This window comes from Nannospalax galili, unplaced genomic scaffold (genome assembly GCF_000622305.1).
Source record: "Nannospalax galili isolate Female #2095 unplaced genomic scaffold, S.galili_v1.0 scaffold54, whole genome shotgun sequence".
NCBI lineage: Eukaryota > Metazoa > Chordata > Mammalia > Rodentia > Spalacidae > Nannospalax > Nannospalax galili.
This window is the reverse complement of record NW_008341028.1, coordinates 5,015,549-5,040,651: the sequence shown is the minus strand read 5'-3', so window position 1 is coordinate 5,040,651 and position 25,103 is coordinate 5,015,549. Positions and strand designations below refer to the sequence as shown.

The window sequence follows — 25,103 nt, the reverse complement described above, 5'->3', positions numbered from 1 at the left end:
GCAGTGCCTGAGGAGGTCAGAAGAGGCTGTTGGATCCCCTGGGACTGGAGTTACGGACCGTTGTTAGCTGTCATGTGGGTGCTGGGGTTTGACCCCAGGTCTTCTGCAAGAACAACCAGTGTTCTTAACTGCTGAGCCATCTCTCCAGCCCCAACACATACATACAAATGTCTAAAAAAATTTTTTAAAGTTACTTTTGAGTTTTAACATTTCATTGTTTTTATTTTATGTGTATGAGTGCATTACCTGCACATATGTAAGTGCACCCGTGTTGCCTTTGGGATATACCTCATTCAGCACCATGTTATACCTAATGTGCATGAAGCCCTGGGTTCACAAACTGGGTGTGATAGCACAAAAGTTTGTAATCCCAGCCCTGGGAGGCAGAGGCAGGAAGATCAAAAGTTCAAGACCAGGACTGGAGAGATGGCTTAGCGGTTAAGAACACTAGCTGTTCTTGCAGAAGACCCGGGTTCAAATCCCAGCACCCACATGGCAGCTAAAAACTCTCCATAACTCCAGTTCCAGGGGCTCTGACAGCCTCTTCTGTCCTCCTCAGGCACTGGACAACGTGGGTGCACTTACCTACATGCAGGCAATACATGCATATACATAAAAAAATATATATAAATAAAATATTTTTTTAAAAAAGTTTTAAGACCAGCCAAATCTGATGGCCTGAGTTCAGTTCCTAGGGCCCATGTGGTAAAAGAGATAACCAGCTCCCAGAAGTTGTCCTCTGACCTCCATATATGTGTCTCCCACAAAATAAAAAATATAATTTAGAAAAAAGAGGTTTATGGCCAGGCATGGTGGCCCATGCCTTTAATCCCAGCACTCAGGAGACAGAGCCAGGTGGATCTCTGTGAGTTTGAGGCCAGCCTGGTCTACATAGCAGCTGGGACTACAGGGGGACCCTGTCTCAAAAAAAGACCAAAAAAAAAAGGCCAAAAATGTTTAAATTTCAAGGCCAACCTGGACTATATGGATTCTTGTCTCAATACACACACACATACACACACACACTTTTTATTTCACTTGTAAGATATTTCTATTTCCTACAGTCAGATTTTTCTATGCATGTTTTTTCCCTGATCCCATTCCTCATGGTGAGAATTTATGGAGTGCAGACTGCTGCTTGATGGGTTGGTGGGATTTCTGAGGTGCAGGGAAGCTCTGGTGTTCTTGATCAACATTTTTGGTGGAAAAAGCTGTCTTCTACATAATGGTCTCTTGAGACCATGGTCCTGTCAAGGTCCTGTTTTGGCAATCCTCAGGCTGGGGTTTGAAGAAGGCTGTAGTTGTCCTTCAAAGTTAAAGAAAGGTTGTAAGAGGATTTAATGGCCATGAGTGTCACATTGTTTTTGAAAGCACTGTTTGCCCTTTCCATCACAAATAAAATCTGGCATTTATGGAGCCCATCCTCTTAGCCACAATAATTGTGAAGAGTGTTTAATGCTTGGTTATGAAGGAGGTGTTTGGGGTGTGAAAAATTGTAGAGGAAAGAAGCTGGACGTGGTAGCATACTTGGGAGGTGGAGGCAGGAGGACCAGGAATTCAAAGTCATCCTCAACTACATAGGAAGGTGGAGGCCAACTTGAACCCTGTCTCAGAAAAAAAACAAAATAAATAAATGAAGGTTGAAAAAGAGTAGGAGCCCTGGGCATCGGCTCTGTCTCTCTTTTCCAGAAGAGGACAGACTTAGCAACCAAGTCCCTTACCACATTTTTGACTGTGTGTGGATCCTCTTTACCAGAAAGGGAGAGCTAACCCCACATCCTGTTGCTTTTCTCATCAAGTTTGGCTCAGCTGCCTTCCTCTCAGCTGTATACCCTCCCCATTTCTTCTTGGGGGGGGGGGAAGGCTTTATGAGCCTTCAGGACCCTATGTGAGCCCCTGAGAGGAGGTAGACCTGAGCAGCTGCTGTTTGAGCTGTGGCTTTGTTTATTCCCTGAACAACAGATGCCTCTAGGGATGTCTGAGTCAAGAGAGTGTCTGCTTGTCTGATGGGAAAGGAAACCTGTCCTACACTAGCTGAATTTGGGCTGTTAGGCAGGAGGTCACTGGTACGTTGTACCTGAGAGCTTGTTTAATTTATTCTTAATCTCTTTAAACAAATGTTTGCCTGAAGGAAAACTTTACTACTGACCCTTAGGTTGGAAAATCTTGTTAGAGGCCCTTCTTCCTATTTCTCTCTAGAAAATGAACCATAGCCAGATGTGGTGATACATACCTGTAATCCAGCATTTAAGAGGTAGAGACCAGGCTGGAGAGATGGCTCAGCAGTTAAGAATACTAGTTGTTCTTGCAGAAGACCCAGGTTCGAATCCCAGCACCCACATGGCAGCACTGTCTGTGACTCCAGTTCTAGGGAAGCCAGCAGCCTCTTCTGTCCTCCACGGGCATTGCATGACACGGGTGCACTTACCTACATGCAGGCAATACACACATACACATAAAATAAAAATAATAAATAAAATATATTTTTTTAAAAAAAGAGGTAGAGACCAGAGGATTAAGAATTCAAGGCCAGCCTGAGCTATATGATACCATATCTCAAGAAACACCAACAAGAAAAAATAAATCTCCACCTCTGGCCAGAAAGGCTACAACAAGAAAAAGAAATGTTCCTTGTGGGCTCTGGGTCTCCTGCTGATGGGATTAGACAGTGTGGTCAGAAATCTTTTAAATGTGTTTCTTAGGAGGGAAAATTTCCACCCGCAGGGCCTTAAGAACAGGACCAAAGATAGGGAGCCACCCCCACTTCTCCCCCCAGTGAGAACTAAGCATTGGCTAGACAGAAAGAGCCTAAGAGCACATAGGCCCTTCTCCTTGTGGGGAACAATAAAGACCTAGAGAGCACCAGGAAGGCAACAAACAATAGCCTGTCCTGTAGCAGGTGGAAGCTGCCCCACTCTCAGGGTCTATAGAAGAAAGATAGGCAGCAAGGTTTGTGTAAGAAAAAAGAAGCCATGGGAGTCTCCAAGCCTATGGGGTGGAATGTCATTGTGGCAGAAGATGGTCAGATCCTCTAGGCTGGCCTGGAGCCAGCAGGGACCTCTCTAGCAAGGCTGATCCTGTGCATGACCAATGAGGCTGCAAGACTCTACCTGTGGTTTCTTGTATGGAAATTCTACCCTGGCCATATGGAACCTGGAATTTCAGCAGGTTCCACTAGAAGACTCTCTCAGCATGCACAGAAACCTAAGGATCCTCCATTCATCTCCCTAGTTACCCACTCCACTAACTAAAACTTACCCTCTGGTTGTACTGATGACTTGACCATGAACTTCCTCAGTGTCTGCTCTTCCTTGCCTTGAAGGTTCCATTCTAGAAGGGCTGTCCCTTCCCTCTCAAGATAGTAAGGAGACACAGTCCCTTGGGTTGTGTGGATACTTTAACAGAAAAGGTATGAAGGAGGAGCAGGTCCCAAGAAAATGAGTTTGGTACCCTCTGCCAGCCTAGAGTTGTATGAGCTACGTCTTATGTTTTCTTTTTTAAATATTTTATTATTTTTATTTTATGTGTACGAGTGTATTGCCTCCATGTATGTGAGTGCACCTGTGTCATGCAGTGCCTTGCAGGTCAGAAAAGGGCGTTGGATTCCCTTGGAACTGGAGTTAAGGATGGTTCTTAGCCATCATGTGGGTGCTGGAACTCAAACCCTAGTCCTCTGCAAGAGCAGTCAGTGCTCTTAACCACTGAGCCATCTCTCCAGTCCCTACCTCTTATGCTTTCTTCAGATAGTTGAAGGAGTTTGTTGATGGTGCTGGGGTGTGTGCTTGTAGCAAGCTTACAGAATAGTACTTTTAAAAAAAATATTTATTTTATGTGCATGAGTGTTTTGTCTGCTTGTATAAGGACATCAGATTCCCTGGAATGAGGGTTATAGGCAGTTAGCTGCCATGTGGGTGCTGGGAACCAAACCTGGGTTCTCTGCAAAAGCATCCAGTACTCTTAACCACTGAGCCATCTTTCCAGCTCCAGAATAGGTTTTGTTTTATTTTGTTTTGTTTTTTTGAGACAGGGTCTTCCTGCAGTCTCAGTTGGCCTGGAACTCACTATATAGACTAGGCTGGCCTTGATTTCACAGAGATCCTCCTGCCTCTGCCTCCAAGTATTGGGATCAAAGGCATGTACCACCACACCAGGCTCCAGAATAATTTTGATTGACTTTTTTTGTCTTGGCATCAACTAGCTGTTAGTGCTGAATCTTGGTCAGCATCTCACCTCTCCTGATGGCCCATTTTACCCTGACTAAGGCTGGCACCAGAAAGTGCTACAGGAGGAATAGGCTGGCCTAAGACACAGACTGGTTGGTTAGGCTGCATGTCTGGAAAGATCCTAACTGTGCCATTAACTATGTTGTCACACATTTTTGTGCCTCATTTCCCCCTTATCTGTTAAATGAGGGAGTTGAACTAGGTGATCTCCTCAGTGCTTTTAACCTGTGGTATCACCTACCCTGGGGAAGAGGGAAACTAAAAGCCAGTGATCATCTAAGATCATCTACCCACACTTCTGGTTCTAGACTGACCTGCCCTGGATCTGATCCAGTCTTGCAAGACAACCTTCATAACAAATGGCTCTTTGTACCTCACAGGTGAAGGCCTTGTGCAGGTAAATGATTACAGCCCGTGCCGGCTTCTACTTGTTTAACCTGGGGCCCCTTACCTGGTCTGGACATCCATTCTGGGTCTCCATCTCGCTTCACCTGATGAGAGGCTCTGGTCTGGAGCTATGCAGCTCTCTCTGGCCTCCTGGAAGGAGACCGCCCCCAAGAGGAAATTCTTTGGGGGTACGTACTTCTCTGTCCCAGGGGCTGAGGGGGCTGCAGAGTCCAGGAGTGGCAGCCTCTATTTACCAACGAGGGTAGACTACTTGTTCTCGCTGGGTTATGCATGGTCTAGGCACAGAATAAGGGGAGTAAGGTGGGTGCCTGTTTTATAGATAGAAACAGATTCAGAAAGATAAGCAGCTTCCCCAGGCCAAACCTAAAGCTGAGATGCAAACTTCTTCTTTTCCTTGGGCTGCTGGAGCTCTGGTTTTGTTTTTCTGCCTTTTCTTTCCCAATCACCTTGGCTTTCCTGTTGCCAGGAATAAGTATCATAGTAAAAGAACTGGTTTTTTTTTTTTTTTTTTTTTTTTTCCTTTTGAGACAGGGTCTCCCTGTAGTCCCAGCTGTCCTGGAACTCATTATGTAGACCAGGCTGGCCTTGAACTCAACAAAGACCTGCCTACCTCTGCCTCCCAAGTGCTAGGATTAAAGGCATGTGCCACCATGCCTGGCTAGGAACTGGTTACTTAATAGATCTGTGTGGCAGTTCTTCACCCAGCTGTGGGCTAATGCAGCTGCCCCTGTAGATTGCTGGTAGCACAGACAGCAGTCGGGCACCTGGGTCTCACTTGCTCTGTCTTTCAAGAACCAAGTTGCTTGCCCTTGAGAAATTACCAAAGCTGAGTGAGGTGATGTATACCTGTAATTCTAATATGTGGGAGGCTGACACCTGAAGTATTACTGTGACTTTGAAGCCAGCCTGGGCAACATAGTGAATTCAAGGTCAGTCTGAGATATATATTGAAACCCTGTCTCAAGAAAAACTAAGAGAAGTAATATTGAGCATTTCTGAACTTCACTGTCCCTCTCTGGTTTAGAGGAATAAGATGGATGTAATTGGCTGGGGTGGATAGAATTAAGTAAGAACCACGGAATGTTCAGGTCAAACTTCCTATGACTTAGCCTCCCACACTTGACTTCTTCAAAGGGCCTGTGCCCTGAAAGACAGGAGGACACCCACCACTTAATCCATATCTGCCTTATTTCTGAAAGATGGTCAGGGATAGGATAGGCACCATGGTGTAGCCTTTAAGATAGTTTAAAATTTAAGCTATGGAAACTGGAGGAAAAGGGCCATGTGGTCCAGAGAGAAGGCTGGAAAAGAGAATCTGAACTGGAGATGAGGAAAAGATCCCTGAGCTTATCCCCCACTCCCACCCAAAGCAGGAAACTTTGTACTGAGAACTTGCTATTTAAGGGGCCTCTAGGGAGGCTGGGGAGCCATTTGAGGAAGGGATTAAAATTAGCCTGGGTGAGATAGGCAGGCCCTGGGTAGGACTAAGACAGAGGCTTCTGTGGGGCTACTTTGAGGAGGAGGGCAAGAGAGCTGCTGGGGTCTGCTCGGCAGGCAGCTTGAACTTCCACTCCCATCTGCTGGAACAAACCCTGAGTTATCCTGAGGGCTGGCATTGATACGAGGGTATCAGGGAAAGACGTATCATCTCTGCCAGGCAGGTTGTATATAGTGGGGAGACCTGGGTTTTAAGTCCCTGGTCTTCTGTGTGACCTTGGGTGAGCCCCTTGTGCTTGGATTTACTTAAACACTTTAAACTCTGACATCAAAGGACAGAGGGGCTCTAGAATAGAGGAGGATCTCGGTTTAGACTACCCTGGAGCCTCAGCTTTCTGGTTCCCTCAGGGCCTGCCAGGGACAAGGCAAAGCTTGAGCGGGGACAGTACAGGGGTACAGAACTCCCAAGAGCTGGGACATGTAATGAGCTTTCACCCAGGTAAAATTGGCCTATCTGCAAGGAAGAGGCATCTGAAATGGCTTTAGTGTAGGTGGGTGTGGTGACATGGTTACGTGCAGATACATATGGAGCTGGTTTCTTTTGACATTCCTGGCTCTGTTTCGTGATTATGTGTGTATGTGTGCATGTGTGTGTGTTGGGTGCAACTTTGGTACTGCTTCAGGTTCCTGATATAAGCCAGTATCCCCAAAGGCTATTTCCCAGCAGTGACCATCATTAGACATGGAGCATGTTCTCTTTTTTTTTTTTCCTTTTAAAAAAATATTTTATGGGCTGGAGAGATGGCTCAGTGGTTAAGAACACTGTTCTTGCAGAAGACCTGGGTCCAAATCCCAGAACCCACATGGCAGCTAACAACTGATCACCTGGAACTGGAGTTATGGATGGTTGTTAAGCTGCCATATGGGTATTGCGAACCAAATTTGAGTCCTCTATAAGAGCAACCAGTGCTTTTAACCATCTCTCCAGTCCCTCTTTAATTCTTATTTTCTGATGCAGAGTTAGTTTATTGAAAGAATTGGGGGTGTTTTTTTTTTGGTCTTTTTGAGACAGGGTTTCCCCCTAGACCTAGCTGGCCTGGAACTTGCCATGTAGACCAGGCTGGCCTTGAACTCACAGAGATCTGCCTGCCTCTGCCTCTGGAGTGCTGGGATTAAAGGCATGCACCACCATGCCTGGCTGAAAGAGATTTTTTAAATACAGATTTTTAAGGCTTAAGAGAAAGAGAGGTTCTTGGTCTAGTAAGACACACCCAAGAACATGGTTATAGACTTCTCAAAGGAGAGTCATTTCTTTTGATTTTTGAGACCAGGCCCTTTGTAGCTCAGGCTGTCCTAGATTCAGGCCAGTTTTCCTGCCTCAGCTTCCTGTGTGATAGAATTAAAAGCAGGAGCAGCCATACTTGACCTCTCTCTCTCTCTCTCTCTCTCCCTCTCCCTCTCCCTCTCCCTCTCCCTCTCCCTCCTCTCTCTCTTTTCCAAATAGTTTCTTGTACCCCAGGCTAGCCTGAAGCTCACTATGTAGTTGAAAGTGACCTTGAACTTCTGTCTCTACTTCCTTAGTGCTGGAATTACACCCACTTTTATATAGCACTTGATGTATGCTAGACAAGCACTCTACCACTGAGTCATATCCCCTGCCTTGTATTTTTCTTAAACTAACAGTAGGGAAGTAAGAAGATGATGCTGGGCATAGGAATATGTACTGGTGCTCAAAACAGGGGTCAGGCAGGGAACTCATTCAGATTTATCATTATTTAAGCCATGGTTTCAAGATGGGATATTTGGGGGCTGGTCTAGAATTTGCTCTGTCGACCAGATTAGCCTTGAACTTGATGGTGAGCAAATATTTTTACATTTATACATTTATTATTTTGTGTGTACATATGTGTATGTATATGCTACAGTGTGCTGTGGGAGACAGAAGACAATTTGTGGAAGGCAGGTCTCTCGTTCAACTGTGTGGGTTTCATAGACCAAACTCAGGATATCAGGCTTTGTGGCAAGTCCCTTTACCCATTGAGCCATCTCTCTAGCCCTTCAGGTATGTTAGTTAAGAGGACCTTCTGACCAGGCATGGTGGCACACACCTTTAGTCCCAGCACTTGGGAGGCAGAGACAGGTAGATCTCTGTGAGATTGAGCCCATCCTGGTCTAATAGTAAGTTCCAGGCTAGCTGGGCCTGTGAGAAAACCTTGTCCAAAAAAAGTAAGTAAAGATGTGTTTTTAATATATTTAAACTAGATGGCTGGGCTAGTGAGATGGCTCCAAGTGTAAAGAAAGGCTTCTGCAGCCCAGCCTGATGACCTGAGTTAGACCCCTGGGAACCACGTGACAAAGGTAGTGACTGACTCCTGACTTCCATACATGTATGTGTATACATACTTTCTGGTTTTTTGAAACAGGGGTTCCCTGTAGCTCCGGCGGCTGTTCTTGATCTCACAGAAATCCTCCTGCCTCTGTTTCCTGAGCACTGGGATTAAAGGCATGCCCCACCATGTTGGGCTAAAAGAAATTTTTTTAATGTAATAAACTAGAAGACCTATAATAAACTAGAAGGCATCATAGCCCCCAGGTGATGCACCTAGTTTAACACCAAATGCCAGCAGGATTTGCATAGCAGAAACCCTGCATGACATACTGTAATCCCAGTACTAAGGAGACAGGTAGGAGGATTGAAAATTCAAGGCCAGCCTGGACTATGTAACAAGTCTCCAAATAAAAAGTTAAAAAGGGGTTATAAATTATAGGTCGGTGGTAGAGTGTCTGTCTAGCATGCTCAAGGCCCCAAATTCAGTCTCCAGTATCACAAAAACAAATAAAACAAAAATAGAAATTAGGTAAGGAAGCAGTTGAACCAACCCTCTCAAGGCCCCTACCTGCGGTTCAGGAGGCCAGGTTTGACTGAACTTACCAGATAAACACCTGGTATTTAGACCTGATTTTGCTTCCAACTGGTAACCACAGGGAGGCCACTCTCATCACTTAGGGCATCAAACTTCCTCCCTTGAACCTGGCAAGATTCTACTTACCTTAAAAAATTCAATGTAAGGTGCTAGGTAGGGAGTGGGTAAAGTACTTTGTCGCTCAAGCATGAAGACCAGAGTTCAGATACTCAGAATCCACATTAAAAGCCAGGTAAGTATAGCCTACCTGTAATCCCCACCCACAGGAGGTAGAGATAGGAAATCCCTGAAGCAAGAGCAGTCAGTACTCTTAACCCCTGAGCCATCTCGCCAGCCTGATTTTTTTCTTTTTTTCTTTTTCTTTTTTTTGGTCTTTTTGAGATAGGGTTTCCCTGTAGCCCCAGCTGGCCTGGAACTCACTTTGTAGACCAGGCTGGCCTCGAACTCACAGAGATCCGCCCGCCTCTGCCTCCTGAGCACTGGGATTAAAGGCGTGTGCCACCACGCCCGGTGATTTTTTTTCTTTTTCACTGTGTATGTGTGAGCTTGTGTGTGCCTATGTACACTTATGGTGGGCATGATGTCCTCCTCTATCACTCAGTACCTTCCTATAAAGCAGGATGTCTCAGCTGAACCTAGGGCTCAGGTTTCTCCGTAGACTGGAAGCCAGCAAGCCCCAGCGGATCTTCCTCTTTCTGTCCTCCTCAAAGCTGTGGCTATAGGCATGGGCAGGATACCCAGCTTGTTATGTGAGTCCTGAAGTCTGAACTTTGGTCCTGATGGTGGTTCAGTAAGTGCTAAAACATACAACTTTATGGGCTCATTTTGTGGGATGAGGCACCCTCACTTTCTATAGAGGAGGCCCAGAATATATTCAATTTCCCTGTTAAGTCTCACCTGGTGGAAGAACCACCATTCCCATCCTTCATGTCCAGCCTGACCCTGACCACTGTGGTCTCTGTCCTCAGGTCCGGACACTGTTCGTCAGTGGCCTCCCTGTGGATATTAAACCTAGAGAACTCTACCTGCTCTTCCGGCCATTCAAGGTGAGTCAGGACGCAGGAGCCCCCAGAGCCCAGAACCAGGGCTGAGCAGCAAGAAAAATCTGCTGTGGATTGAACTGCAGAAAGATGTCTCAGAAACTGAAGTTACAGGCCTCTGACTGGGTCTGCTGAATCATTTGTGCAAATCTTCTGCTCTTCTGCCACTTGCTTAGCCCTTCTGAACCTCTGTTTCCTCATCTGTAAAGTGGAGCTGGTAAAGAATCTTTGCCACATAAGGAATCCTTGAGATTCAGTGTAGCCTTTTCATTGGCAGATGAGGAAATTGAAAGGTAAGGCCCACCCTCTGGGATTACAAATTAGAGTATATAGGAATGCCCTGTGTGATTCAGAACACAAAGGCAGCAGGAACTAAGCAATGGTGAGGTCTGAGTGGCTTTCCTATGTAGAGGTTTTTGAGTGAATCAGGAGAACACTAGGGGAAGATGAAACTGATGTGGGATACAGTTCTGGGGCAGCACAATAACAACTTATCCCCTGTAATGGCCTCTTCTCTCCACAGGGCTATGAAGGGTCCTTGATCAAGCTCACCTCAAGACAGGTAATTTGTCTCCTAGGTTTTCTTCCTCCCAGCCCTGGATGATTGCTAAGCTATTGCCTTTTCCTAATGTTGGAAAGGCATCTGGAAGCAGAAACCCATTCTGTTGTCCTGCCTCTGCCCTGGGCTGACAAAAGGAAAGCCTCCACAGGACCCTCCTCTTTTTCAGGTAGCTGGGTCTCCTCAGCCTCTGTCCTCTGTCTGGCTCTGGGATTTAGGAACCACTGCCTGGCCCTCATGGCTGAGGACAGTAGCTGAGCTCTGGCCTCTTGCAGGAGGCCAGGGTCCAGAGTCTTTGGGGACGACTAGGAATCTAAAGTTGGAAAAGTTTTCAACCTTAGCTGTATGCGTTTACAAAGCTTCTGCTGGGGCTTGACTTCTAGCTCAGTTATAGAGCCCTTGCTTAACATGTGCCAGACCCTGTTTAATTTAGTTTAATTCCCAGTCCCATTTTTTTAAAGACATCCACTGAAAAAACAATGTATAATGTGATGGAATAATGCTCTGTTGGCATTACCCTAGCTGGCCTAGAACTCACTATGTACTCACAGCGATCAGCCTGCCTCTGCCCCTGGAGTGCTGGAACTAAAGGCATGCGCCACCATGCCTGGCCTGCATCATTTCATAGTGTAATACCCAGAAGGGAGATTTGACTTTGAGGTGCTTGTGAACCTTTCAACTATACCTTAGAAGGCTGTGAGCAAGAGGTTTTTTCCTTCTGTGTTCTCTTAGGACAAATACTATTTCCAGTTGTTTGTGGTATTGTGTTTTTGAACCCATGGCCTTGTGCATGCTAGGGAAGTGCTAAACCACCGCAGGTCTTGTCTCTGTTTTCGGGTATAGAAAAGGAATGCTGGGAGAAATGCTAGGATGTTCTTTCTTTCTTCCTACTAGCCTGTTGGTTTTGTGATCTTTGACAGCCGGGCAGGAGCAGAAGCAGCCAAAAATGCATTGAACGTGAGTAGGCGGAGAACATGCCTTTCTCTGACCCCAAGACCTCTGAAGCAATGATTGTCCCCATTCTGTCCTCTGCAAATCTTCCCCTACTGCACACCCAAGAAATACATGACTTTTATTTTTTGCGCATCTCAGGGCACAGTCTTTGGTTGCCTAGTTTGTGACAAATGTTATTACTCAGCAGCACTCCGTCTGCTGTGGCCCCCCGTGTGCAAAAAAGTCTTTCAGGCAAGCATGTTTCTGGGGCCCTCCATATCAATAGCAGTTGGCAGTATGGGTCCTCTGTAAGTCTTTCTCTCCCTTTCTTTCCCACGTAGGGTATTCGCTTTGATCCTGAGAACCCACAGACTCTGAGGCTAGAGTTTGCCAAAGCCAATACCAAGATGGCCAAGAGCAAGCTAATGGCGACACCAAATCCCACTAATGTTCACCCTGCCCTTGGAGCACATTTGATCGCGCGGGACCCCTGTGAGTGGGGCTTCAGCTGCCTTTTCTTCCCCTTTGGCTGGCTCAAGCCAGCAGGCGTGGTGAAATTGCATACATTTAGATCCTTGATGGAATCGTCCTGCCTGTCTCCCCTTTTCCTGGGGCCTTCTTTCCTCCATAGCCGCTGTCTTTGAGACTTGCCAGGCTCCTCCCTCCAGAGGAGACTGGGTTCTTAGGCTGTCAGGGCTAAACAATTTCCTTGAAGCCTTTTGTGATTTCTTTTATTTGAGATAGGCCATGGCCTGTTTGAAAGCATCTAGAAATAGGGTATTCACTGTGCCAGGCCAAATTCACAGAGGTTCCTTCACTGATCTTGGGGTCCTCTGGAGGAAGAGTCTGGTCTTGGGGTGGGGCGACTATGGTTGAACATAGTGCTAGCTCCCTTTTCTGTTTTGAAGGGGGTGATGGGTGGAGAGACCAGTGTTCTGACAGTGGAGGCTGTTGTGTCTCCCATTGTAGATGACCTGATGGGGGCTGCTCTGATCCCTGCGTCCCCAGAGGCCTGGGCCCCTTACCCTCTCTACACCACAGAGCTGACTCCAGCCATCTCACATGCTGCGTTCACCTACCCAGCTGCCACTGCTGCTGCTGCTGCTGCTGCCCTACATGCTCAGGTAAGCCATTTTGGGTTGGTGTGGAAAGCTGTAGTCCAGCTGGGCCTGTCTGCCTCCCCATACACCACTACTGTTCCTAGGATGAGCAGAATTGTCTTCCACTGGGAGTGATAGCTCATGCTTGTAATCCCAGTACCTGGGAAGCTGAGGCTAGAGAATTGCTGGAATTTTGAGGCCAGCCTGGGCCACAGTGTGAAACTCAAGTGTCCAAAAAACAAAAACAAAAACCCACAAAAAACTGTTATCTTTTAGGATATTTGGAAATCGAGACTCTAGGGATCTGCATGTTCCTGCCATTAGGATTAGGGGTGGGAGACCAGGGACACAGAGGCATAATACCCTGAGTGCCAAGGCCTGCACCTGGGTCTGCTCTGCCTCTTCTGTCTTGAGCTTTATCAAGTGTTTAACTTTATTTAATTAATTAATTAATTAATTTATTTATTTAGAGATAGGGTCTCCCAGTAGCTGCAACTGGCCTGGAACTCACTATGTTGTAGATCAGACTGGCCTAGATCTCATAGAGATCCACCTGCTTCTGCCTCCTGATTGATGGAATTAAAGGCATACACTAGCACACCCAGCTTTTAAAAACATTTAACTATTTGTATTTTATGTGTGTTATCTATGTTTCTAAGTGTTCCACATATATGCAGTACCCACAGAGGCCAGAAGAGGGCATCAGATCCCTTGGAACTGGAGTTTCAGATGGTTGTTAGGCACCATATGAGTGCTGGGAACTGATCTGAGGTCCTCTGCAAGGGCAACTAGTGCTCTTAACTGCTGAGCCATCTCTCCAGCACCTTTAATCAAGCTTTTAAAGGTTTTCATGCCTCAATTATTACTCTGGAAAATTAGAAGAGTGTATGGAGCCTCAGGATTGTTATGAGTTTGATAGTAACACAGTGAAGACCACTCTGCCTAGACAGGTCTGGAATTCAGTTTTCATGTATTTTTTTTTCTTTGTGTGTGTGTGTGTGTGTGTAGGACAACTTTTGGGAGTCAGTTTTCTCCTTCTACCATCAGGTTATAAGGATCAAATTCAGATTGTCAAGCTTGGCAGCAAGTACCTTTACCCACTGAGCCATCTTGCCAGTCTTTGTTTTTGAAGGTTTTGTCCCTCCCTCCCTCCTTCCCTATTTCCTTTCTTCTGTCCTACTTTTTGAGATAGGGATCTCATGTAGCCCAGGCTGACCTTGAACTCTTGTGTTCCTGCCTCTTCCTCCCAAGTGCTGGGATTATAAGCATACAATACCATGCCTGGATTTTTTTTTCCCCCTTTATTTTGCTGGGGGATGGGGTTGGCAAGGTCCTAGACCAAGCTGGCCCTGAATTCATCATAATCCTCCAGCCTCAGACTCCTGAGTTCTGGGATTACAGGTTTGGGCACTGCCCACTAGGGTAAAAAAGGAGCACCTCCTATAGGAGAGTGAGGCTGGGCCACAACAAATTCTGTGTCTAGAACTGTGTCAGTTCTGCTGCTGGCCTCATAGGCCTTTGCTCTGGTCCTCCGGTCTGACTTTGGTGCAAGTGCTGGGATAAAATCTACAGGAGGAGGTCTCATCCTACTGTATCTTTATGGAGGAATCCTCATGGTGGCCATATTGGGACACTGCCAGGCAGCCACAGGAAGCAGGTCGGGACAATCTTGAGCCCACCCCAGCCTGTGATCAGACAAGTGACCAAGAATTGAGCCTTGAAATGGTCCCTAACAAGGGGGGAGGGGGGTTCCCATATTATCAAGAAAGGAGCACATGGAGGTAGGCTGCTTGGGCCTAGCCTGGGCAGTAGAAGGGGACAGGAGGGAAAGGACAGAAGAAACCAAGGAGGGAAAGTTCACAGGAAAGAGAAGCTGTAGGTTGGAAGAACTGGATACTTTGCCTGGGAGCTGAGTACACATCCATTTTCAGGTCTTTGAGGGACTTAGTGTCACAGAGGTTTGCCCATTCCCAAGGTAGAAAATTCAGATCAGGTACCACTATCTGAGCAGACTAACCCCAGCAAGGAAGTCTCCTAGGCCACAGCAACTTCTGATTGTACTCAGTAGAACTGTGGTTAAGCTTGGCACTATCCCGGGACCCACTGAGTACCTTGGGAAATTCATCCAAGGTAGCTAAGGTCTTTTCCTGGAGAAGTTTTGGGTATTAACATGGGAGTAGAGTGGGAAGCAGGAAAGTCCATCCTGGCTGTGACCCTAGCAGAACTGAGTGGTCTGGGCTAAGCTGGTGGTTTTAAATGCAGGGGCACTGCAAGGTACTTTGTAGAATCACAGGCACCTTCCTTGCTGGACTCCTGGCCTGTGATCCTATCTCTACCACTAGTTAGCTACATGGTCTTCACCTCTAGGCCTCTATGTCTTCATCTGTGAAATGAGAGGGCTGGATTGGATCAGGTGTTTGGGGGCCAGGGACAGTAGGTTTGCCAGGGGAACTGGGAGAAGCTCCTCTGCTTTACTGGTTGGGAGTGATGCAGTGCTGCTAGACCCAGCTCTCTATGCAATTCCCTTTAGTCCCCCTTCCAATTTCTTCCTATGTTGTGTTTCTCCAACATCTGTAGCCCAGATCCTGGACCTGTTTCTCAACATCTGTGTGATCTTTGACAAGTTGCTTAACCTTAACTCTTCATTTTTTTCTTTTTTTAATTAATTTTTTAAAATTTATTATTTTATATGTATGAGTGTATTGCCTGCATGTATGTATGTGAGCGCACCCATGTTGTGCAATGCCTCGGAGGTCAGAAGAGGGCTTAGGATTCCCTGGAACTGGAGTTAAGGACAGTTCGCAGCTGCCATGTGGGTGTGGGGAATTGAACCTGGGTCCTCTGTAAGAGCAGTCAGTGCTCCTAACCGCTGAGCTATCTCTCCAGCCCCTTTCTTCTTAAACAGTGAAAATCGTTCTTTCTTGGATTTTTTTCCCTTTTTTTTTTTTTTTTTTTTTTGTAGTGTAATACAATCTTTTGTTTTATGGCAAGTTCTCATGTATCCCAGGCTAGTTTCTAACTGTGATGTATAGCTAAGGCTGTGGATGACGTTGACCTTCTGATCCTCCTAGCTCTACCTCTTAAATTCTGGGATTGCAGGCATGGAGCACCCTGGTTTTATGTGGTGCTGGGGGTAGAGCCCAGGACTTCATTTATGCTAAGCTAGCACTCTGTCAACTGAGCTACATACCATTTGTTTCCATTTTGTGTTTTTTGAGACAGGGTCTCATGTAGCTTAGACTGACCCTGAACTCCTGATCTGCCTCCACCTCTCCACATGCTAAGATTGCTCGTGTACCATCACACCTGGCTTCTATGGAGCTGTTAGCATGAAGAAAGTGCTGTATTTGTGATTGCTTGTTCCCATTGTTGCCTGGCTCTCACTGGAAGGGGAAAGATGCCACCCTAAAGGATAGTGACATTTTTTAGAGGCAAACTAATGACCAAGCAATCTTTAGTTCTGTCCTTATTCTTCAGACTGGCTGGATACCCATTATCTCAGCAGTAAAAGGGGCTGTGAGGATTAAGTATGATAATGTGCATGAAAGCATATTCCACAGAATATTTTCTTTTCCCTCTTCTAAGAGCCACCCCCCCACTTTGCCCATGATAAGCCAGACCAGCCAAGACTACATAGTGAGAACCTATTTCCAAAAAACACTGAGATGGCTCAGTGTTTAAGAACACTGGCTGCTCTTACAGAAGACCTGGGTTTGAATCCCAGCACCCACATGGCAGCTAACAGTCATCTGTAACTCCAGTTTCAGGGGATCTGATACCCTCTTCTGTTCTCCATAGATGCTGCACAACAGGGATGCACTTACTTACATACATAAAAATAAAAATTAAGCAGGGCGTGGTGGTGCACGTCTTTAATCCCAGCACTCGAGAGGCAGAGGCAGGCGGATCTCTGTGAGTTCAAGGCCAGCCTGGTCTACATAATGAGTTCCAGGACAGCTGGGGCTATAGGGAGACCCTGTCTCAAAAGAGACAAAAAATAAATTAAAAAAAAAAATTTTTAAAGATTCTGAACCCAGAGGACCAGTGGAAAATTGGAGGTTAAAGAGGTAATGTTAAGAAAAGGTAGCAGCTAAAAGGCTTAAGAAGGAATGAGGACCAGTACCCACTTGCCCTACCTTGCCATGCACACCCCAACTGTGTGCTCTTCTCAAGTAGCCCAGCCCTGTGGCTGCATAGACCAGTTCTGCAGGAGGGCCTTGAAGAGAATTCTGAGCCACTCTGTCTTGTCACAAGAACCTCTCCCTGAGCCAGGCATTGGTGGCCTATACCTGTAATCCTAACACTAGGGAGATAGAGGCAGGAGGATCAGGAGTTCAGGGCTATCCTTGACTACATAGCAAGTTTGAAGCCAGCCTGGGGTACACTGAGACCCTGTCTCAAAAGAATAAGAAAGAATCTTTCTTTGTAAGGAATTGGACATGAAAACAGTGTGGCAGGGACAAGGTGGGGTTTGGCACATAAGAAAGGTGGCTTCCAAGCAGCCACCCATCTTTTTTAAGACAAGGTCTTTCTATGTAGCCCTAGGTGACCAGGCTGGCCTCAAACTTACAGAGACCCACGTGCCTCTGCCTCCTGAGTGCTAGAATTAAAGGTGTGCTCCTCCATACCTGGCCCTATCTCCTCCCAGATGTAGGTTGTACACCATGGCTCTCTTCCCTTAATTGTAAGTTCAGCTGCTTAGCATAAGCCTTGATGTTAGACATATTCCCTTGCCTTTTTTCCTTCCATGTAATTAAGTGAAATTGGTGCATGAAAACTTCTCAACAGCATGTGGTGTGTGACAAATACCTCAGAAGCATTTATTCTCCACAGATCTGCATTTAGAGAAAAATAGATAGGGTTTCTTAACTTCAGCTTATCCTACTCCCAAGAAAACCGTTCTCTTTTTTTTTGGGGGGGGGGGGTTAAAATTTTTATAGTGTTATATTGTTGCCAGGTGTGGTGGCGCACGCCTTTAGTCCCAGCACTTGGGAGGCAGAGGAAGGCGGATCTCTATGAGTTCAAGGCAAGCCTGTTCTACATAGTAAGTTCCAGGTCAGCTGGGGCTACAGGGAGACCCTGACTCAAAAAGACCCCCATGTGCACCCATGTTGTGCAGTGCCCATGGAGGTCAGAAGAGGGCATCAGATTCCCTGGAACTGGAGTTATGGATGACTGTTAGCTGCCATGTGGGTGCTGGGAATAGAACCTGGGTCCTCTGCAAAAGCAGCCAGGGCTCTTGACCACTGAGCCATCTCTCCAGCCCCCTTGGTTTTTGTTTGTTTTTTTCTTTTGAGACAAGGTCCCATGGGCTATGTATCCCTGGCTGGCCTAGAACTTCCTATGTAGGCCAGGTTGGCCTGGAACTCACAGATCCACCACCTTCTGCTAGGATTAAAATGTATACGTGTATTGCCTGCATGTAGGTAAGTGCACCCGTGTCATGCAATGCCCACAGAAGTCAGAAAATGCTGTCGGATCCCCTGGGATTGGAGTTATGGACAGTTGTTAGCTGCCATGTACATGCTGGGATTCGAACCCGAGTCTTCTGCAAGAACAACCATTGTTAACTGCTGAGCCACCCCTCCACCTCCACCCCCCCCCTTTGGTAATAGAAACAAGATCTTGGTATGTAGTTCAGGCTAGCCTTGAGCACATGGCAGTCGTCGTGCCTCAGCTTTAGTGTTGAGATTACAGATTTATGCCATCATGCCCAGCAGTAACTGTTTTTTTGTTTTGTTTTAATTCTTAGATTTTCCCCAAGGTTCTCATATCCCTAGACAAATGTAATTTCTTACTATGTACAAAATATGGATTCTTAAATTTACAGACAAGCATCCCAGCCACCACCCATCAAAGTAGCTTCTTTTTCCAACAGACAGATTATTTACAGAGTTATACCTCTGGTCACATACAGAGATTCTCTGTGAATTGCCCAAGCCTAAGTGGCACATCTAGGATGCAACCACTACACCTAAGGCTCACAGAACATAGAATAAGGGATGAAGAGAACACTAATGCATCTTTCAGTTCTCATCAATGAAGCTCCCTCATGCAACAGAGGGCCAGGAAAGCAAAAGGCCACAAATGGCCAAAATGTAGAGAATGAGAGTTGGCAGAGTGTGGGTCCTTGGACAGGACTCCAATATTGAGGTCTGCCCACCTAGGACTCAGGGACCATTATGGAAGAGGGGGTGGAAAGATTGTAAGAGCTAGGGAGGTGTATGACCATACAGAAATAGTCCTCTAGGTGCTTAGGACCCTTCTCATACAAACCTACAGCAATGGTGTCAGCATGCACAAGACCCATGCAAACTTAGGCAGACAAAAACCCAGCACAGAACTGTGGAAATGAACAGCAAGCCCCAATCTTAGTGGAAGAATTATTGGCAGCTGATAACTGCTGGGTGAGGAAGAGCTGATCTTCTTAAAAGGAGGAACTCTAGCATTAAACCCTGGTGGATGAACTTGCACTGAGGGACATCTCGGGACACTAACTTTACATAATCTTTTTTTTTTTTGTCTTTTTGAGACAGGATCTCCCTGTAGCCCCAGTTGTCCTGGAACTCACTATGTAGACTAGGCTGGCCTTGAACTCACAGAGATCCGCCTGCCTCTGTCTCCCGAGTGCTGGGATTAAAGGCATGTGCCATCATGCCTGGCTCATAATAGATCTTAATACAAATGACAGAATGTATGAACTGCAGTGGGGATGCTATGGGAGAGTGCCAAGGGGGAAAGGGGTATAAAGATGATTTTATGTATGAAATACACAAAATTTCAATAAAAAATAAGTTAAAAAAATAAAAAGGAAAAACAATTCTTAGATTTGGGGGCTAGCGAGATGACTCAAGAGGTAAGGACACTTATCACACAAGCAAAGTGACTGAATTTAATTCCTTGAGCCCACAAAACTGACCCTACAAAGTTAAACTGGCCTTCACACATGCACTGTGATACATGTGCTGCTCCCATTGCACATATGCACACATGAAAATAAATTCTTTATTAGAAATTTGGGTAATATAAGTAAATCTATAGATGTAAGTCTTTCATAAAAATTTTTTTCTTGGTCTTTTTTGAGACAGGGTCTCTCTGTAGCCCCAGGTGGCCTGGAATTTGCTATGTAGACCAGGCTGGCCTTTAATGCACAAAGATACACCCACTTTTGCCTCCTGAGTGCTGGGATTAAAGGCGTACGCCACCAAAATTTTAATGCATAATGTTGTTTCTTTCCTTTGGCTTTTTGAGACAATTTTCATGTCAATAACTGTAGATTTGTGCCTGGTGCCCAGCTGGCATAGCATTGTATAAATATGCAGCTCCTAGCAGCTGGCAAGGCAGTTGTTGAGTTGCTTGCTGCTGACAGGATCTGCTAGGGTATCACACATCTTGGGAACCTGTCCTGATGGACTTTCCTAGCCCTATTCCAAAGTTCCCAGGGCTATTCCACAGTCACAGTTCAGACTTGACAATCTGGGTGAAGTTTGTTTTTGCTAATTTTTATTTCGATTTGTGTGATATTTACATGGGCCCATGTATGTGTGCCATGGTACCTGTGTGGAGGTGAAAGGGTAACCTTAAAGTTGATTCCCTCCTTCCACTTTTATATGTGTTCCAGGGGTCAAACTCAAGTCACCTGGCTTGTGTGATGAGTGATTTTACCCGCTGAGCCATCTTATTGGCCCCTGGGATGAAGTATTATTTATTTACTTATTATTTATTTATCTTTTTGAGATAGGATCTCCTTGTAGCTCCAGGTGTCCTGGGACTCACTATGTAGACCAGGCTGGCCTCGAACTCAAAAAGATCCGCTTGCCTCTGCCTCCCAAGTGCTGGGATTAAAGGTGTGAGCTACCATGCCTGGCTGAAATATTATTTTTAATTGACTTTCTGGCAAGTGAGACTCCCAATATTCATTGGCTGTTCCTATTTCTTGTGTAGATTCATTCCTTCGCCTACTTTTTGGTGTCTTTTTACTCAGTCCTAAGTTCTGAGAGAGGGCTGAGGCTGTGTCCTTGTTTCCTTGGTCTAAAGCAGCTTTCTCTAGCCTGTGACACCTCTCAGAAATCCCCCCACCATGCCATGAACAACCGAAGGGTTTGAGAGGATGCTGACTGCAGGGTCCCTCACATGCTGGCCTTGGGTTTTAGGTTCTCCTACCCTGTGCTGGGCAGGAAGAGAGGAAGGGACTGTACTACTTTTAGAGGACCCCAGGCCACCAAGCATCTTTAGGACATGCCATAGCAACCCTGCTACATGCATTCCATTCAAGTGCATTCCTTTTGCATCAGTAGCCTGGCTGTCCTGGGCCCATAAATGGCCACCATCCTCTTACTTTCCCCAAGTGACATCTGACTCCAGCTGAGGAAGCACTGTAATCACAGCAGCATCAGAGGAGTGAGTGAATGTGGGGGGTAGGATCTAGCAGATGCGGGGGGAGACTTTCAAGCAGTCACCTGAGGCCTTAGCTCCCTAATGTGGAAGATGATGAGTGGGAGGCTGTGCTGGACAGCTTTAGTGTCAACTTGACACACCTGGGTTGAGGGAGCCTCAATTGGGGAATTGCCTTCATTGGACTGGCCTGTAGCCATGTCCATGGGGCACATGCTTGATGAGTGATGTGGGAGGGCCCAGCCCACTGTGGGTGGTGCCACCCCTGGGCAGGTGGGCCTGTGTTGCATAAGAAAGCAGGCTGAGCAGGGGCCAGGGGAGCAAGCCAGTAAGCAGTGTTCTTCCATGGCCTGTGCTCCAGATTCTTGCCCTGAGTTCCTACCTTAGGCTCCCTGATGAACTGTGACCCGGGAGATGCAAGATAAATAAACCCTTTCCTCCCCAAGTTGGTAGTGGTCAGAGTATTTTGTCACAGCAATGAAGAAACAAACCAGAACAGAGGCTTCCTGAGATCTTGATGTTTCACTTTTGTCTGATCCCTTGGGCATCCAGCCAGTCAGGTGCTGCTTGTGGAGGGGCTGCTTCAGCTGAGTGAAGGGCTGTTGGCAGGGCCCATGATGAGGTTCTCTGAGCTGGACAGAGCCACAGGCCTGTCTGGTGGCAGTACTGCTCCTTCTTTTATCCCTTACTTGTGGGATGAGTTCTAGTGTCTAGCCAGGCATCCAACTGGGAGGGCATTCCCAACCCAGCAAAGTGCCTGTTAAACTTCCTCTCATACAGCTGTCAACCAGGAGAAGGAAGAGCTGCTTCTAGGTGTTCAGGAGGCAGGTTAGGAAATACTGTGGCCTCTAGGGTGGGGTAGCTCCTACAGGTCCTGGGCCAGAAATATTCTGGTGATGTCAGTGCCACATTCAGAGGGACCACAGTGCTGGTTTGGTGGCCTAGGACCTGTTCTGCTATGTGCCAGGCATGCAACTGTTAGGGTAGTTAGTCTCCCTAACTTCCTGCCACCATCCTAGGAGGATGTGTTGGCTGGAGGTGTGCACTGTACAAAGCAGCACCTAGACTTGGGGAGGAGCACAGGAGCTAGTTCTTGGAACACTCTCTTCAGCCCAGAGGGCCTGGCATTTGTCATATTCTCTCTGCTTACCCAAGAGGCAGGAATCACAAGCAGCCAAGTGGGCAACTGGGTCTGTCATCTATTCAGCATCTAACTCATTCTCTACAGTGGCTTCATGTGCCACCCCAGCCTTTCTCCTGAGTGCTCGTCCCTATCCCCCCACCCCCACCCCCAGGCAGCCTTGGGTGAGATGGGCTGACATGCTTCTCTAGAGAATGTAACTGGGGTGGGTGACTTCCCTACAGCCTTGGCCTGGCAGCAAGCTCAATTGTTCTTGCCAGATACCTGGCTCATGGAAGAGAAGGGTGCAGGATGCATGCCATTTTCCTGACCAGGCTCTAGGAATCCAGCTTTTGGGGCTACTGCTCTGTGGGGCATAGTGGTGCACATAATCCCAGAGCTCAAGAGGCGAAGGCAAGAGGATCATATGTTCAAAGTCATTCTTGACTATATAGTAAGTTCAAGACCACCCTGGGATACATGAGACCCTGTCTGAAAACACCAGACCAATAAAGCCTCTTGATGCCGTAGCCTGAGTTCAATCCTTGGAACCCAAGTAGAAGGAGAGAACTGACTCCTACAAGTTGTTCTCTAACCTGTGTGTGTGTGTGTGTGTGTGTGTGTGGTGGCACATGCCTTTAATCCCAGCACTCAGGAGGCAGAGGCAGGTGGATCTCTGTGAGTTTGAGGCCAACCTGATCATAGTGAGTTCAGGCCAGGCCAGCATATTGACATATTTCTCACACTTGTTAGACTAGGTGCTATCAGACAGCCAGCGTTGGAGAGGATGTGGGGAAAGAAGAAAACCATGTGCACTGTTAGTGAGATTATAAAAAAAAATGTTTGAAATTAAAAAATGAAGCTGTTATGACTTCATATCCATATTCAGGTGCCAAGGAACCAAGTGTAACTGACTGTGACTAGTAATAATCAGATATATAGAGATTAGAGACACATGTGCAAACATTTGAATGTTAGTAGCATTAAAAATGAGTCTTTCTGTAGGAAACAGTATTTTTTAATAATGAAATGGAGATCTTTTTTAAAGGTTAAAACCTCATTTAATTTTATGTCTTATAGGGTTTATACTGAGTACAATATTGTATAACTGTATTAATTCAACTGTAAACCTAAAAGTTTACAGCTAATTTTGAAAGAGATGCATCTTAGCTCTGGAAATGGTTATTGAATATGTCAATGCTGTAATGAAATGCTTCTTCTAATTATGTGGTTATTAATTTTTTTATTTTAAAATCACATAATGGGGGCTGGTGAGCCCGAGTTCAATCCCTGGAACCTATACAGCGGATGAAGAGAACCAACTCCTACAAGTTGTCCTTTGACCTCTACATGTGTTCAGTGGCACTTGTGTGCCTACATGCACATAGACGCATACGCAAAACAAGTGTAAAAAAAAAAAAAAAAAAGGAAAAATGAAATGGCATATGGCATCCAGGGGCTCTTGGAGAGGACCTGAGTTCAGTTCCCAGCACCCATAATGGCAGCTGACAACTGTCCATAAATTCCAGGGGATCCTGCGCCCTCTTCTGACTTCTGAAGGCACTGCATGACACAGGTATGCTTGCATACATGCGGGCAGTATGTTCATAGCATAAAATAATAAGTGAGGTCCATGTGTTGACATGTCCTCATGGAACTTAGGAGGTGGGTCAGGTGATGTTTTTCCATTTTCCAGAGGAAGAAGCAGATGCTAAGAGGTGAGTTACTGGCCCAGGCTCTACCTAGTGATCAGTGACAACCTGGACAGCTACAGGGACTCTGATGGTTAAATTCATCTAGTTTTCACTGAGGGCAGGGATGTGTCACTTAGTTTATCCTAATATTGGCTTCTCTTGTAGGTTCGCTGGTACCCCTCCTCTGATACCACTCAGCAGGGATGGAAGTATCGCCAGTTCTGCTAGCTCCACTGTAAGTGTTAGCCCCAGAGGTCAGTGTCCTTGACACTGGCTGCCTCCATGGTCATGGCTCCTCCCTCTGCCTGGTCCTGAGAGCTTGCTGGTGCTAGGTGGCTCTGGAGCAGGTTCATTGGGGCACCCAGCCGGTTCTTCCCTTCTCCCCCTGCACATGTAACCTTGTGTCCCCTTGTGCAGCCTCCCCTCGAAAGAGGAGTCTATAGCCAACGCCCCATCTCACTCCTTTACTCATGGCTACCTCTCTCCTCTCCCTCCAGGTCTTGTCACTGCAGAGTTGGTTCTGGGACTTGTGTGGTTGGGACCAAATAAAGGCCCTGCCCTTCCACTGCCCCCTCGGCCTGTGCAGAGCTGCTGCTTCTCTCCAGACACTGTGAATCTGAAGCCTGACTCAATGGACTGCACCTGTTTCCTTCTTCAGTCCTGTTCTAAGGCCTCCCTAGAGGGTCAGGGGCCTTCTTACTGGGATACCCAAGCCAAGCTGCTTAGAGGCCTCACTGGGACCCAGCATGGCCTGACCTCCTACCCAAACTTGCTTCTCTAACTCTCCCTCAAGGAAATGAGGCATTTATTTTGCATTTTTACTCCAGCAATTGTGACACTTAAATTTGTGTATATGTGTGTGTATGTTTTGTCCCCACACTGGCCATAACAGCAGGTCCTGGCACTCAGGGCTTATCATGCCTGGTCCCTCTCTCCACTCCCTACCCCTACACTGACCCTACTTCAGGGATGCCTGGGCCCTTGTGGCCACTTGTAGTCTACAGGCCCTGCCTCCAACATACACTCTTCCAGACTACATCCTCCCAGCAGATACACTGCCTTTCACTTCAGATCAGAGTTCTCTGCCGTCTCCTCAGGGGACTGGCAGGTCTAAGAAACCTGCCTTTTGCTTGCCTACCCCTGGTGCACCCCACTCTTCCACTGCTCCTTGTTCTTCCTGAACCTCAAAACCAAAACATGAAAACTATTTTTGTACCCTGTATAACAAAATATTTATGGATCATAAAGGATTTTTCATGTGTTTACCATTA

The 25,103-nt window shown here is 46.5% G+C and overlaps 1 protein-coding gene across 1 annotated transcript in view; it reads left to right on the top strand.

Moving 5' to 3' along the window:
* Rbpms2 (RNA binding protein, mRNA processing factor 2) overlaps positions 1-24,669 on the top strand; it is a 39,751-nt gene extending 15,082 nt beyond the window's left edge. The window contains exons 2-8 of the mRNA XM_008836300.3: positions 9,961-10,038; positions 10,556-10,594; positions 11,486-11,548; positions 11,866-12,016; positions 12,494-12,648; positions 23,998-24,067; positions 24,330-24,669. Of these exons, the coding sequence (XP_008834522.1) occupies positions 9,961-10,038; positions 10,556-10,594; positions 11,486-11,548; positions 11,866-12,016; positions 12,494-12,648; positions 23,998-24,060 (549 nt within the window). The 3' untranslated portion in view covers positions 24,061-24,067; positions 24,330-24,669. The remainder of the gene's footprint in view (positions 1-9,960; positions 10,039-10,555; positions 10,595-11,485; positions 11,549-11,865; positions 12,017-12,493; positions 12,649-23,997; positions 24,068-24,329) is intronic.
* The last annotated feature ends 434 nt before the right edge of the window (positions 24,670-25,103 follow it).